Source organism: Moschus berezovskii, chromosome 6, assembly GCF_049115385.1.
Source record: "Moschus berezovskii isolate FMDL1 chromosome 6, NW_MosBer_1.0, whole genome shotgun sequence".
Taxonomy (NCBI): Eukaryota; Metazoa; Chordata; class Mammalia; order Artiodactyla; family Moschidae; genus Moschus; species Moschus berezovskii.
In genome coordinates, this window is record NC_142465.1 from 30,867,291 (window position 1) to 30,883,378 (window position 16,088).

At 38.9% G+C, this 16,088-nt stretch overlaps 1 protein-coding gene across 1 annotated transcript in view; it reads right to left on the bottom strand.

The window, feature by feature from the left end:
• The window catches only part of SP1 (Sp1 transcription factor), a 37,694-nt gene that overhangs the window by 4,861 nt on the left and 16,745 nt on the right, over positions 1-16,088 (bottom strand). The window contains exon 4 of the mRNA XM_055394382.2: positions 1,571-1,739. Coding sequence (XP_055250357.1) covers positions 1,571-1,739 — 169 coding nt within the window. The remainder of the gene's footprint in view (positions 1-1,570; positions 1,740-16,088) is intronic.

Consider the following 16,088-nt stretch of genomic DNA (forward strand, 5'->3'; position numbering starts at 1 on the left):
CATTAGCAGAGTAGTAGGAAAAAAAACATAACAGAAACGAAATCACACTTATGTGGAAATCACAGGATTTCTTTCAAAAACTTAAATCCACTTGAAGCTTTGTGAGAGGGAAACTCTATTGTACTCAAGAGTTTTTTTTCCCCTTTTAATTAATTTTGGGGGGGGTTGCTATGCAGCATGTAGAATCTTAATTCCCCGACCAGGGATCAAACCCATGCTCCCTACAATGTAAGTGCACAATCTTAACCACTGGATCACCTGGGAAGTCCATGTACTCAAGTGTTTTTGATTCAGGTTTTTCCCATAATGTAGGGTAACCTACAAAGAATTCAAATTGTTTTTTGTTTTGGTACATTTCTTATTTTTGTGCTTATTTTTTTCTTAAGTTCTTTTTTAAAAAAATTTGATCTCTTTACTTTTGGCTGTGCCTGCTGTGTGGAGGTTCTCTAGCTGCAATGAGCAGGGGTTATTCCCTAGATGCAGTGGTTTTTCTTGTTGCAGGGCATGGGGCTCAAGGGCACAGGCTCAATAGTTGTGGCATCCGATACAGCTTGTGGGATCTGCCCAGATCAGGGATTGAACCTATGTCTCCTGTTGGCAGGCAGATTCTTTACCACGGAGCCACCAGGGAAACTCTGTGCATATTATTATTTTTTTAGTATTTATTTATTTATTCAGCTATGTCAGGTCTTAAGCTGCGGCACGTAGGATCTTTCACTGTGTCCCACGGACTCTCCAGTTGTAACGTGTAAGCATAGTTGCTCAGCAGCACGTGGGACCTTAGTTACCTGACCAGGAATCAAGCTGAGTCCCCTGTACTGCAAGGCAGATTCTTAACCACTGGATCACCAGGGAAGTCCCCTGTGCTTATTTTTAATGGGGCAAACCTTTAACAGACATTTTTTCAAAGGCAATTAAAAACCTATATGACTTTATATTCTCTTTCAAAGTCAGTGACTTGAAGAAAAAGGAAATAACCTGGAACTCTTCAGAGATAATATTGTATAGCCAGTATACTAATGAGAAAAATATATCAGAAATCTGTTTTGTAGGAGATACTAGATCATTTAATTGAAGAATTTTCTACCCAGAATAAGTAGTTTTATTTTGAGGGGGGAAAAAAAGAAACTCCTGATTTTCACACAGTGACCATAAAATAACCATTACAATAGGTATGTTTCTGTTTCTTTGCCAGGCTGTTTTATAAGCTATCTTGTTAAAATCATCTCACCAACAGAATTTTTTTAAAGAGTAAAAAAAACCAAACAAATATCTCAAAACAGACATAAAGTAACAATCATTTGACCATTTGGCTCCATCTGACTTCCTTGTCTCTAACAGAAAGCAGGCATCTCTGAAGGTCCAAGGTCTAAGAGTTGATGAAAAGGAACAGAGTTGGAACCAAGACCACATATGACCTAACCAAATGCACTGTACTATCTCTGATCCCTGCGTAACCCTGCCAAGTCTTAAAGTTTAAAAAAAAAACCAAAAACCCACTTATTTTTATCTCCTAATCTATTAATTCTTCATCCTTACACTCTTAAAGAGAACGGCTGAATCAACTTACCTTCCTTCACTATCTTTACAGTAAGGGCAGGTGCATGCTTCCCGCCGGGTTCTCCGACCAGCTTGGGGTTGGGGATCTGGGCTGTTCTCTCCTTCCTCTCCACCTGTTGGGTCATCATGTATTCCATCACCACCAGCCCCATGGAGGCCAAGCTGAGCTCCATGATCACCTGAAATTAAGAGAGTACAAGGGTCAAGGTGGGAAGGTCATCATAGCCACAGATATCATCACAGCCACAGTGACACTTGACTTTTACAGCACCATTTCTTCAAAACTTTGAAGTCACCTTCACTGATATTGCCTATACTTGAAATCTCAAAAATCAGCACTGCAGAGACAAAGAAACAATAAGTATATGAAACATGCTCATTCTCAAATTTTAAAACACAATTCTATTTGACTTTTATGATTGTTTTAACCTACCAGGTTACAAAAGTTAAAACTCTAACAATGCACAGCACCGGCAAAGATACAGGGCTTCCCAGATGGCTCAGTGGTAGGTGGTGATAAATTATAATGTAACCTTTGTTTTTTTTTTGGGGGGGGTGCACCTGATCTGTGTAGCTTGCGGGATCTTAGTTTCCCAACCAGGGACTGAACTTGGGCCCTTGGCAATGAAAGTGCAGAGTCCTAACCACTGGACTGCCAGGAAACTCTCTGTATGATCTTTTTGAAGGTCAATTTGGCAATATCATTAAAATTTAAGTGCACATCTTCAAAGAAATTTCACTTTCAATCACAATGTCCTATGTATATATTCATGAGAACACAAACACACGTGACAGTATTCTGTAGCCTTATAACAAAATACTGGAAATAAATCAAAATGTACATCACTGCTGAACTAGTTAAGTAAATTATAATAAACTTATGTGGACTACTATATATGCATTAAAAAGAATGAGATAAAGTTACATACTGTTATAGAAAGAGGTTACAACAAATCTCTTACTCATTCCAGAGCTAAAGTATTATGGAACCAACAAAATGGAATTGACTAAAAATAAGACTTTACGGGACTCTAAACTAGAAACTATTCAAAACCAGAAAGGGGAAACTTCCTGAAATGAGCAAAATATTGTTCTGAATATTCAGCAGGAAACAGTACATGCATATTATAAATGGTGACACACAGAGAAAACGAAAGAGCTGAGGTCAAATTTAGTTATTTTTCTTTTTGGCTATGTGGAACAGCATATGGGATCTTAGTTCCCTAGCCAGGAATCAAACCCAAGCCCCCCGCAGCAGAAATACAGAGTCTTAACCACTAGACCACCAGCAAAGTCCTCAAAGTTAATTCTGTGTAGCTAGCTATATACATGCCAGGAAGGTTTTGGTTTGGGATTAGATGCTTTTCAGAATGCTACAAAACAGAAGAAAACACCATACATACATTCTGTTACTCGATGTCATTTCCTTTTCAAGATAAATTCGTCTTAAACTCACTATAATTTCTCTCCTGGTAAAATTAAAACAGATAAATTCTACAAAGTTCCAGGACAGTGTTTTTCAAGCTTTTCAAACTTTCAACACACAATAAAAATATATATATTTGACAATGTAATCTAGTACATATATAAATAATTGAAAAAATAGTTTCACAAAAGTGTCTGTCCTTATGCTAAGCAGTGTATTCTGAAATTTTCTAGACTATATATATATATATATTTTTTTCCCTTTAATGCTTGTCATGACCGTATATGATTTTATGAGTTACTAATGGGTCGCTTACTCCTTGGAAGGAAAGTTATGACCAGTCTAGATAGCATATTAAAAAGCAGAGACATTACTTTCTCAACCAAGGTCCGTCTAGTCAAGGCTATGGTTTTTCCAGTGGTCTTATATGGATGTGAGAGTTGGACTGTGAAGAAAGCTGATCGCTTAAGAATTGATGCTTTTGAACTGTGGTGCTGGAGAAGACGCTTGAGAGTCCCTTGGACTGCAAGGAGATCCAACCCGTCCATTCTAAAGGAGATCAATCCTGGGTGTTCATTAGAAGGACTGATGCTAAAGCTGAAACTGCAATACTTTGGCCACCTCATGCTACGAGTTGACTCACTGGAAAAGAGTCTGATGCTAGGAGGGATTGGGGGTAGGAGGAGACGGGGACGACAGAGAATGAGATGGCTGGATGGCATCACCGACTCGATGGACATGAGTTTGAGTGAACTCCGGGAGTTGGTGATGGACAGGGAGGCCTGGCGAGCTGTGGTTCATGGGGTCGCAAAGAGTCGGACACAACTGAGCGACTGAACTGAACTGAACTGAATGGGTCACATTTGACATTTTCAAACACTGCTCTAGGCCAATAGACAGAAGCAATGGTTTAAAGGAAGAGCTAACATTCTTCTCCAGCTTTCAAATCTACTATCAATAAGCATTCACCTATGAAAGCATTTTGCAAATAAGTTTAAAACTCTATATCCATACTTAAGATTCTAATAAATGGAGAGAGGTGAACTGGCCTACTTTATCTATTTTATAAAGAAGGAAACTAAATAAATGGGGTAGAAACTAATTAAATAAACACCTAGAAACCTAGGCTCTTGACTTCTATACCTCATCAACTCTTTTCAGCTAATCAACATAATTCTTTTTTTTCTTTTTTTAATTTTTATTTAAAAAATGGTACAAAGCACAATGCCAAAAACATTAACAGTTAAAATTTCACCAAATGAAAAAATACTATAGAATACAGTTTTAAAAAGCTACATTAAGTTATTTTACAACTGCCTCAAGCTGCAAAAGGAAAAAAAATCCAATACCATGCCTAAGTTATCCTTCTCTCAAAGTAATGCCATTTATGTTATCAGCTAATCAACATAATTCTGAGTCACAGCACCTAATGAGCAGCTCCCCCTGTGCTTTGTTTCTCACTCTACCACTTCTCAGCACCAGCTTATCATATTAAAATAAATTTAATTTGAATATTTTGAGATTTCCATGATACTGGCAGAATTAAAACTGGGAAGTACTGGAGCACAGGTTAAGAACCAGTTTAGAAGTAAGACTGACCCTAGATATGAGTCCCTGCACTACAATTAGCTTTTTTGGTAATGATCAAATAACTTCTCCACTTATCAATTTCCCCATCAGTAAAATTGGGATGAAATATTATCAATCTCATAAAGTTACTGTGAAAAACAAATATGGAAGTTGCTGAGCATAACATAGGAAACATTGTGCTGTCACACAGCAAACATTCAATACACTGCATCTATTACTATTAGGAAAATACCTTGTGGAAAAAACACAGTGAAAAATCATAGAACAAGATACACCAATATTTTCATTCTGCTTAAAAATTATGTGTGGCCAAGTGGAAACTCCCCCTAGTGGGGATGGAGAATTTATCCTTTAAAATAAGCCCTAACAGCTCAGCAGGTAAGGTAGGATGCTAGTTAGTATTGCCAATGGTTACCTACCAAAAATTACCTTCAGAAGAGAAATTTATAAAACTATAGATCCGACTATCTATAATAGGTCTTTAGAAACAAGATAAAATTGTGGTGCATATAAGCAATTCATCTTCTTTGACCTATTTTTCAAGCTAAACTAACTCCATTAAAATTTGAGAAGCAACTTCAGTTCAGTTCAGTTCAGTTCAGTTCCGCTCAGTCGTGTCCGACTCTGCACGACCCCATGAATCACAGCTCGCCAGGCCTCCCTGTCCATCACCAACTCCCGGAGTTCACTCAAACTCACGTCCACAGAGTCGGTGATGCCATCCAGCCATCTCATTCTCTGTCGTCCCCTTCTCCTCCCGCCCCCAATCCCTCCCAGCATCAGAGTCTTTTCCAGTGAGTCAACTCGTCGCATGAGGTGGCCAAAGTATTGGAGTTTCAGCTTTAGCATCAGTCCTTCCAATGAACACCCAGAATTGATTGATCTCCTTTAGAATGGACTGGTTGGATCTCCTTGCAGTACAAGGGACTCTCAAGCATCTTCTCCAACACCACAGTTCAAAAGCATCAATTCTTCGGCGATCAGCTTTCTTCACAGTCCAACTCTCACATCCATACATGACCACTGGAAAAACCATAGCCTTGACTAGACGGACCTTGGTTGGCAAAGTAATGTCTCTGCTTTTTAATATGCTATCAAGGTTGGTCATAACTTTCCTTCCAAGGAGTAAGCGCCTTTTAATTTCATGGCTGCAATCAGCATCCACAGTGATTTTGGAGCCCCCAAAAATAAAGTCTGACACTGTTTCCACTGTTTCCCCATCTATTTCCCATGAAGTGATGGGACCAGATGCCATGATCTTTGTTTTCTGAATGTTGAGCTTCAAGCCAACCTTTTCACTCTCCTCTTTCACTTTCATCAAGAGGCTTTTGAGTTCCTCTTCACCAGTCCTCAAAGTTCTCCCTTGTCCCAATCAACTCAAAAGAAGCAAACCTTTCTCCATTTTATTGAAACATAAGAATAATAAATTTAGATATCAGAACTACTAAATCTCTAACCCTCTTTCAATTCTTACAAAATGGACAGTCAAAAATTAATATCCTCCTGCACCCCTACAGTGATTTCTATTTTTTTCAAACTAAGAAAACTGAGGATGGTGTTAGATAGAATGAACAATTTTGAACTTCATTTAACAAAAAGAAGGGATAAAATGTCAACAGAGTATCAACATCAGACCAGAATCTGTTTCCTGCCTCTTTTAATAACAGTTTTAGAATAAGAACAGTTTTATCTTAAAATGTGGTACTGGTTAGGCAATGAAATAAATTAAAGATTTTCCTTTCCATGATTAAAATAACTAGTAAACCAAAGGCACAGCTTAATGACAGTCTTGCCCAACTCAGTGGTTGCCTCGAGCATCAGTTTCTGAAATAGCCATGGCAGTTACGCACTTTTTTAGTTTCCTCAAAGTGAAGAAGTGTGCTGAAGTTATGAACTTTCAAGACCACCACATGGCAAGTTAAACACCCTATTCTTCTCTGAGGAAAAAACCTGGGTAATACTAAAATAAGATGAAATAAGAACCTTCTCAATAATTTCCAAAAGGGTGGTTCCCATACACTTATTTATTTGCTTTCTGAAATGACTTTGGGAACACTGTGTTCTTTAATTCGTTAAGTATTAATACAGTAAGACTAAACTTGAGAACTATACCTAGATTAAGCACACACTGGGTTTTCTCAATGTTTCATTTTACACAACGGATTTAACTCAGAGAAGAATATCTCACACCACAAAATGTGTGTGTGTTTTCAGTTATGTTGAAACAGAATACTGGTAACAATACATGAGGAACAAGGTATCCAGAATAAGGCTCCAAATCAAGAAATACAAACCTCCACAGGATTTCCTGTGGTGGTACAGTGGATTTCCCTGGTGGCACAGTGTATAGGAATCATTTGCCAGTGCAGCGTATATGGGTTCGATCCTTGGTCTGGAAAGACCCCACGTGCTACAGAGCAACTCAGCCAGTGACAACTACTGAGCCTGTGTGCTGCAAGTACAGAAGCCCGAGCACTGCAATAAAGAGCAGCCCCCTTCGAGGTAGCTAGAGAAAGCCTGGGTGCAGCAACAAAGACCTAGTGCACCCAAACATAAATAAATGAAAAACTTTTAAAGAATAAAGAATGGGCACCAGAATTTAATTTCCTTCAGTTCCAGAATGCAAGCCCTGGCTAATTCATCAGTAAGTTATGCTCTATAAAAATTCATATATATATATATGCTGCTGCTGCTGCTGTGTCACTTCAGTCGTGTCCGAGTCTGTGTGACCCCATAGACGGCAGCCCACCAGGCTCCCCCGTCCCTGGGATTCTCCAGGCAAGAACACTGGAGTGGGTTGCCATTTCCTTCTCCAATGTGTGAAAATGAAAAGTGAAAGTGAAGTCGCTCAGTCGTGTCCGACCCTTAGCGATCCTACGGACTGCAGCCTACCAGGCTCCTCCATCCATGGGATTTTCTAGGCAAGAGTACTGGAGTGGCTTGCCATTGCCTTCTCCGATATACATATATATCTTGCTTCTAAACTTACTTAATTACACATTAAATATTTCCTGTTACTTAATCATCATAGCGTATTTTATACCCATAGACATGTATAAATGATCATTTATAGGGTTTCCTATATACAAACTTCCTTAAGACCTTATCCCTACAGTGCCATGTGGACTCCCTAATGGCAATCTGTAAAAATGTTTATTATTTGCTGTCTACTGATCCAGGTACTACACTAAGCTCTGAAGATTCAAAGAAACAGTTTTCACTGTGGAAGAGCTTGTAGTTCACTAGAGAAGAGAGAAACAGATAATTTCAAAATAATGATATAAACCTCACACTAAAAGCCATTCAAAGATTTTCCAGAGCTGAAAAGGGTAATTTCTCCAGTCTAGAATTTCAGAGAAGGCTTGCTTCCTAAAGGAACCAAGATTTGGGCCAAACTTCAAAAAAATGCATAGGAGTTAGCCAAGTGAAGAATGTTGGCAAGGGAAGGGTAGTTCCAGGCAAAGGGAAGACTACGAGCAGCATAAAGGAATGTAGTGGGGTGTGGGATGATGGTGGAGTAGAGGGAGGATGTAGGTGAAGAGATGAACTTCAAAATATATGATATTATTAGATGCAAGACAGATATTTAAATGACTGATTTTTTTTTAAAAAGGTGATGGTAGAGAGAGTATGATAGATAAGCACTTTCATACATCAGCCATGTGTGTAGGGCACATTGGCACTATAGGGCATGTCTTTAAGATGTGACTAATATTTAACCCAACAAATAAGGACATGTGCCAGATACTATACTAAGCTCTGGAGAGAGTTAGATATAATCCTAGCCATTGCAGAGCTTGCCAGTTTCATTATCTCACTTGGGAAGACACAAAATGAAACCAACAAGTATAATATCTGTCCTATAATTTGTATAATAAAGTGATAATAAAACACTCTATTAAGAGAAGTATTAGAGTTGGGAGGGAGAGTGTTAGAAGGGAAAAAATGGAATATACTAGTTAGTCCATCTGATAATAATGAGAGGTAATAAAAGTCTAAATTAGGACAGTGGTTCCAGTAAAGAAAAAGGCATGGGTAAAAAAGTATTTAGGATTAATGGGACTTCCCGAATGGTCCAGTGATTAAGAATCCATCTTCCAATGCAGGGGACGTGGGTTTGATCCCTGGTGGAGGAGCTAAGATCTCACACGCTGGAGAACAACTAAGCCTGCACACCGCAACAAAGACCCAGCACAGCCAACAACAATGACTTATTTGGGGAAAGGTCAGAGTACATAAAAATGCTCATCGTTGAAAAAAATCCAACTATGGAAAATGTCAGGCTTTCCAGGTGGCGCTAGTGGTAAAGAACCTGTGTGCCAATGCAGAAGACCTGATCCCTGGGATGGGAAGATCCCCTGGAGGAGGAAATGGCAACCCACTCCAGTATTCTTGCCTGGAGAATCCCATGGACAGAGGAGCCTGGCGGGCTACAGTCCACAGGGTTGCAAAGTCAGACACAACTGAGGCAACTTAGCAAACACATGGAAAGAGTAATTTGAAGAGACATTCATCAAATGATTTACAACAGCAACACAAGAAATGGATTAAAATGTAAATAAACTGTTCAAGTAACCAGATGGACTACTAGGCAGTCAGCAACATTATGATTAATTGAACTCAGAATAAATGCTTATACTATATTATTCTTTAATGATAGGGTTATATATATTACAACAACCTAAAAAAAATGCTTATGCTACATTATTACTGAACAAACCAAGAAACACATTACAGGCATACTAAGAAAAGTTATGCTAAAGAAACACATACATTAAAATTTATATCAAGCAGAGCAATTTGGTCACACCAAATTGATGACTGCAATGGGCAGTGCTATTTTGTTTTTTCCCTTCTCTTTCTCTTATTTTCTATAGTATAATTCTGTAACTTTTACCATTAAAAACACCTACAGAGCAGGAAAAAAATTAGTCTATGCATCTTCCCATTTTTTGGTATATTAACAGTGTTCAGAAAGTATGAAAATAATTCCTCAGTGAAAGTTGCTCAGTCCTGTCTGACTCTTTGTGACCCCATGGGCTATACATTCGATGGAAATCTCCAGGTCAGAATACTTGAGTGGGTAGGCTTTCACTTCTCCAGGGGATCTTCCCAACCCACGGATCAAACCCAGGTCTCCTGCACTGCAGGCAGATTCTTCACCAGCTGAGCCACCAGGGAAACCCCAGAATATTGGAGTGGGTAGCCTATCCCTTCTCCAGCAGATCTTCCCAACCCAGGAATTGAACCAGGGTCTCCTGCCTTACAGGCGGAGTCTTTACCAGCTGAGCTACCAGGGAAGCCCTTAATTGCACAGGGCAATCTACACGAAGATGGCAAAGGCTTTCACCAGTAGGTGTCACTGTGGCTAAGTGATAGATGTTTTAAAAGCCCACCCTCCAAGGGCAGAGGTTTAAGCAGAAACAAAGATGGGCATGGATGCGCAGCATATGCACAAATTTGAAATGCAACCACTTAAAAAACTGTAATTCAGATGTCTCTCCATCAACCATCATGATTCCAAAGCTACAGATTTCCCTATTTTACATCTCCAAGAAAACTAAGGATTTGAAAAATTGATTATTAGTAAAATACTGAAGTTCTTGTAAATCCCAAGACTTTCATCTGCTTCCCATCTCTGTCAACATCATTCCATAGTGAAAACTGTATTTCAAGACAAAGAAATGAACAAGAATTGTCTTATCTTTCCTCCCAGCTCTCACCATACTGATATCCTGGGAAAGGGGATTCACTTTAACATCCCTCCCAAACTAATTATAATTACCTATTATTATTATTCAGATTGTTATGATTAAAAATTCATTTAGGGAATTCCCTGATGGTCCAGTGGCTAAGACTCTGAGTTCCCAATGCAGGGGACCCAGGTTCCATTCCTGGTTAGGGAACTAGATCCATATGCTGTATCTAAGAGTTTTAGTTGGTTGCATATCTCAACCAACAGTCTGAATACCACAACTAAAGATTCTGCATGCCTCAACGAATATGGAAGATCAAAAATTCCAAGTGCTGCAATGAAGACTTGCTGTAGCCAAATAAACAAATTTAAAAATAAAATTTATTCAAATATATATTAATATATACCAGAGGAAAGCTGTGGAGGAGGAACATAAAGGTTAAGAGAACAAAGTTGGGAATTCCCTGGAAATCAAGGGTTAGGACTCTGTACTCTCACTGCTCAAGACCCGAGTTCACTCCGTGGTCAAAGAACTGCAAGCGGTGCGGCACGGTGAAAAAAAAATTAAGACACACTTTAGATGAACTGACGGTCCAGTGGTTAAGACCCCGACTTCCAGTGCAAGGGGCATAGATTCGATCCCGGTCAGGAAACTAAGATCCCACACACCACACAGTAGAGTCAAAAAAAAAAAAAAACAGATGAACACAATTAATTCTAACTAACTGTTCACATTCAACAACTGACATTTTAAATTACTGAGAGCCTCTGATGATTAAAATTAACAAGGGCCATTCAGTTCAGTTCAGTTCAGTCGCTCAGTTGTGTCCAACTCTTTGCGACCCCATGAATTACAGCACTCCTGTCCATCATCAACTCCCGGAGTTCACTCAAACTCATGTCCACAGAGTCGGTGATGCCATCCAGCCATCTCATTCTCTGTCATCCCCTTCTCCTCCCGCCCCCAATCCCTCCCAGCATCAGAGTCTTTTCCAGTGAGTCAACTCTTCGCACGAGGTGGCCAAAGTATTGGAGTTTCAGCTTTAGCATCAGTCCTTCCAATGAACACCCAGGACTGATCTCCTTTAGAATGGACTGGTTGGATCTCCTTGCAGTCCAAGGGACTCTCAAGAGTCTTCTCCAACACCACAGTTCAAAAGCATCAATTCTTCGGCACTCAGCTTTCTTCAGAGTCCAACTCTCACATCCATATAAGACCACTGGAAAAACCATAGCCTTGACTAGACGGACCTTGGTTGGCAAAGTAATGTCTCTGCTTTTTAATATGCTATCTAGGTTGGTCATAACTTTCCTTCCAAGGAGTAAGCATCTTTTAATTTCCTGGCTGCAATCAGCATCTGCAGTGATTTTGGAGCCCAAAAAAATAAAGTCTGACACTGTTTCCCCTGTTCCCCCATCTATTTCCCATGAAGTGACGGGACCAGATGCCATGATCTTAGTTTTCTGAATGTTGAGCTTTAAGCCAACTTTTTCACTCTCCTCTTTCACTTTCATCAAGAGTCTTTTTAGGTCCTCTTCACTTTCTGCCATAAGGGTGGTGTCATCTGCATATCTGAGGTTATTGATATTTCTCCCGGCAATCTTGATTCCAGCCTGTGCTTCTTGCAGCCCAGAGTTCCTCATGATGTACTCTGCATATAAATTAAATAAGCAGGGTGACAATATACAACCCTGACGTACTCCTTTTCCTATTTGGAACCAGTCTGTTTTTCCATGTCCAGTTCTAACTGTTGCTTCCTGACCTGTATACAGGTTTCTCAAGAGGCAGGTCAGGTGGTCTGGTATTCCCATCTCTTTCAGAATTTTCCACAGTTTGTTGTGATCCATACAGTCAAAGGCTTTGGCACAGTCAATGAAGCAGAAATAGATGTTTTTCTGAAACTCTCTTGCTTTTTCCATGATCCAGCGGATGTTGGCAATTTGATAATAAGGGCCATTACATTCACAGTAATGCACTATAATGGTACAACTGGACAAACCTAGGTATGACTCCTGGTTTCATCACTTTCTGCCAAGGAACTTCTCTGAGCCTTCACTGGCAAAAAGGATATTGAGATAACTACTAACATTACCTAGCACTGTTCCTGGTACTTAGGAGGTGCTCAATAAATCACTATATATTAAGAAAATGAAAGAAAGGTTAAATGTGAATTTTAACATTGTTTTCTTCCCATCTATACATGTACCCTTACTATCCACAGTATGTTATTTTGAATTTATCTAAGGGAGTTATAACATCAAATTCAATCATTAGTGCTTAAAATAGCAACAATAAAATACTGTAAAGCAAAGAATAAAATGCATATTAATCTAACATTGTGTTTCTACTCACTGGATTTACCATTGAAAAAGGATAATCATATTGAAGTCTTCAAATTATATGTAATTTATTAATTATGATTAAAACTCGCTTGGGGTTGATTAATAATGCAAAAATAACTGTTCTGAATGCACAGTGTAGTTTTGAAAAGAAAAAGTGTGGATAAAATTTCATGTTTTCAGAAAATTTCCTAGATAAAATAAAGCAAGGAGATGCTGTGTGACAATAAAAGCATGAAAGAATGCTGAAGCAAAGCAGAGATATACACAGTAAAGAGAAGTATCTCATACTCAAATATCCCAGAGGCTCTTGGTAACAAGATCAAATTAATTTCTCCAATGGGTCCCAAAGAAAAATCAATAATAGTAGCTATCTACCAAGATCCCCTGGAGGAGGAAATGGCAACCCACTCCAGTATTCTTGCCTGGGAAATCCCATGAACAGAGAAGCCTGGGCTACAGTTCATAGGGTTACAAAAGGTGGGACACAACGTAGCAACTAAACCACCACCACCATGTTCTGATAAAATTCCTTTTTTAAACATTTTATTTTATACTGGGGTACAGTTGGTTAACAATGTTTTGACAGTTTCAGGTGTACAGCAAAGTGATACAGTTTACATATACATGTATCTATTCTTTTTCAAATTCTTTTCCCATTTAGGTTGTTACATAATATTGAGCAGAGTTCCCTATGCTATAGAGTAGGTCCCTGTTGGTTATTTAGTTTTGGCCCTGCCACGTGACATGTGGGAACTTAGTTCCCTGATCAGGGACTGAACTCACAGCCTCCACAGTGGAAACGCAGTCTTAACCACTAGACCACCAAGGATATCCTTGGTTATCTATTTTAAATACAGCAGTGTGGGCCTTCCCTGGTGGCGAAGTGGATAAGAACCCACCTGCCAATGAAGGGGACATGGGTTTGATCCCTGGTACGGGAAGATTCCACATGCTGCAGAGCAACTAACCCATGTGCCACAACTACTGAGCTCACGCTCTAGGGCCCACAAGCCACAACTACTGAAGCCCACATGTGGCAACTACTGACTCCTGTGTGCCCAGAGCCTGTGCTCTGCAACAGGAGAAGACACCACAATGAGAAGCTTGGGCACCACAACTAGAGAGTAGCACCTGTTCTTAGCAACTAGAGAAAAGCCCACATGCAGTCAATGAAGACCCAGCACAAGCAAAAATAACAAATAAATTATAAAATAAATAAATATAGCAGTGTGTACATATCAATCCTGATCTACCCAACAATCCCTTCCCCCACCCTTCTCCCCTGTAAGATTCTTAAAAATATAAGTAGAATAGTAATAATAAAGTACTATTAACAGTGGTGGTCGTTTAGTCACTTAGTCGTGTCTGACTCTCTGTGACCCCATGGACTATAGCCCACCAGGCTCCTCTGTAACTGGAATTCTCCAGGCAAGAATATTGGAGTGGGCTGCCATTTCCTTCTCCAAAAAATGGGGTGAATATATCCAAAATTCTACCATCCCAACAAATTATTATCTTTTTCCATCTTCCCCTCAACTACTACTTATCTGCACAAATAAGCTTTACAAATTTGTAATCATAATACAGTAGTATTAGGCATAAAAATCTGAACCAATATTAACAAGTAACTCTTTAGAGGACTCCTGGCGGTCCAGTGATTAAGACGCTGCACTTCCAGGGCAGGGGTTGCGGGCTGGACCCCTGGTCGGGGAACTAATATTCTACATGGTACATGACACATTCCGTTCCGTCGCTCAGTCCTGTCCGACTCTATGCGACCCTGTGGACTGTAGCCTACCAGGATTCTCTGTCCATGGGATTCTCCAGGCAAGAATACTGGAGTGGGTTACCGTTTTCTTCTCCAGGGGATCTTCCCGACCCAGGGATAGAACCCGGGTCTCCCACATTGGGGGCAGACGCTTTAACCTCTGAGCCACCACGGACATAGCACATCCACACACAAAAAAGTAACTCCACATCCATACTATCCTGAGATGCCTGAAGTGAACATGTAAATAGGCACTTACATGTTGGGTACCTTTTAATGACAGGGCTACGTTTATGCATGAGTAATGCCCACAGTATACTTATGTAATATGATGTAGTACAGCTGATATTTTAACACTCCCCCACCATAAAATGCAAGGCAACTTTTAATATAACTAAATTTCCCAAAAATAAAAAATAAATAAAAAGTAAAATAAAATAAAAATAAATTTCCCTTCATCTTAATTTGTCCAGATTATTAGATAAATACTAAAAGCAGAAAACTCTCATTTATACCCAGTGTTACAGAAACACATCACAGCTTTAAACTGTCAATGACAGCATGAGAAAAGGAAAAGACAGAAAAGCTACTCCATGAAAATATACAGGTGCTCATTTATGCATCTATGTACTCCTTCTCCTAAATGGTTTCCTTCAACTTTGGCTTACTATGGCAATGAATAATTTAGATGTATGCATTTTACTTAATATATTTTGAACTTTCTGTTCTCTGTTCTTTTAATACTGATTATGTAATGAACCAATCAGCAAACATACTCCTGAGAAATATTCTTATTCTAAGAAAATGACTTAAAATGAGAAAACTGTATGCCCTATTAAATTCTATATTACAAATACAGAAATCTTGAAACTACTTGAGTATTTAATACAACAAAAGAGAAATAAGCTGTGGCAAACTCTTGATAAAATATTACATAGTAATTTAAAATCACTGCTCTGAAAATGAAATATATAACAAGGATCCCTACTATTGTGACTGTTATTTAACAAGAATGAAATGAGGTGTAAATATTAGCAAGGAGTAGGTAGAATTATTTGTAGCTGACATGACAATATACCTGGAAAATCACTAAAAATTACTGAAAGCAATAAGACTGCAATATAGCCACTATAAAATTAACACACATAAACCAATATTATTGGCTGAATAATACTTCATCAAATGGATATACTACATTTGTTTACCCACTGGACATTTAGGTTGTTTCCACCTTTCAGCTATTATGAACAGTGCTGCTATTTCTGTGTGGATGTGTGTTTTCATTTCTCTTAGAAATACACCTAGGAATAGAATCGCTCACTTAATAAAATTTTAATCTAAAAAGTATAAACAGTAATGTTCATCACAGCATTACTGGTAACAGTGAAATTTTAGGGTGGAAAAAAAGTACATCAGTAAAGTTAAGCATATCCTAGTACTAACATCAGAGAAGGCAATGGCAACCCACTCCAGTACTCTTGCCTGGAAGATCCCATGGACGGAGGAGCCTGGCAGGCTGAAGTCCATGGGGTCGCTAGGAGTCGGACACGACTGAGCGACTTAGCAGCAGCAGCAGCACTAACATACCATGAAATTTCCATACAATCATTTAAAATGATGATGATATTTACTATTTACGAAAAATGTATATGATATACTGTTCAGTAAAAATAATATTATGAAGCACTATAAAGAATATAATACTA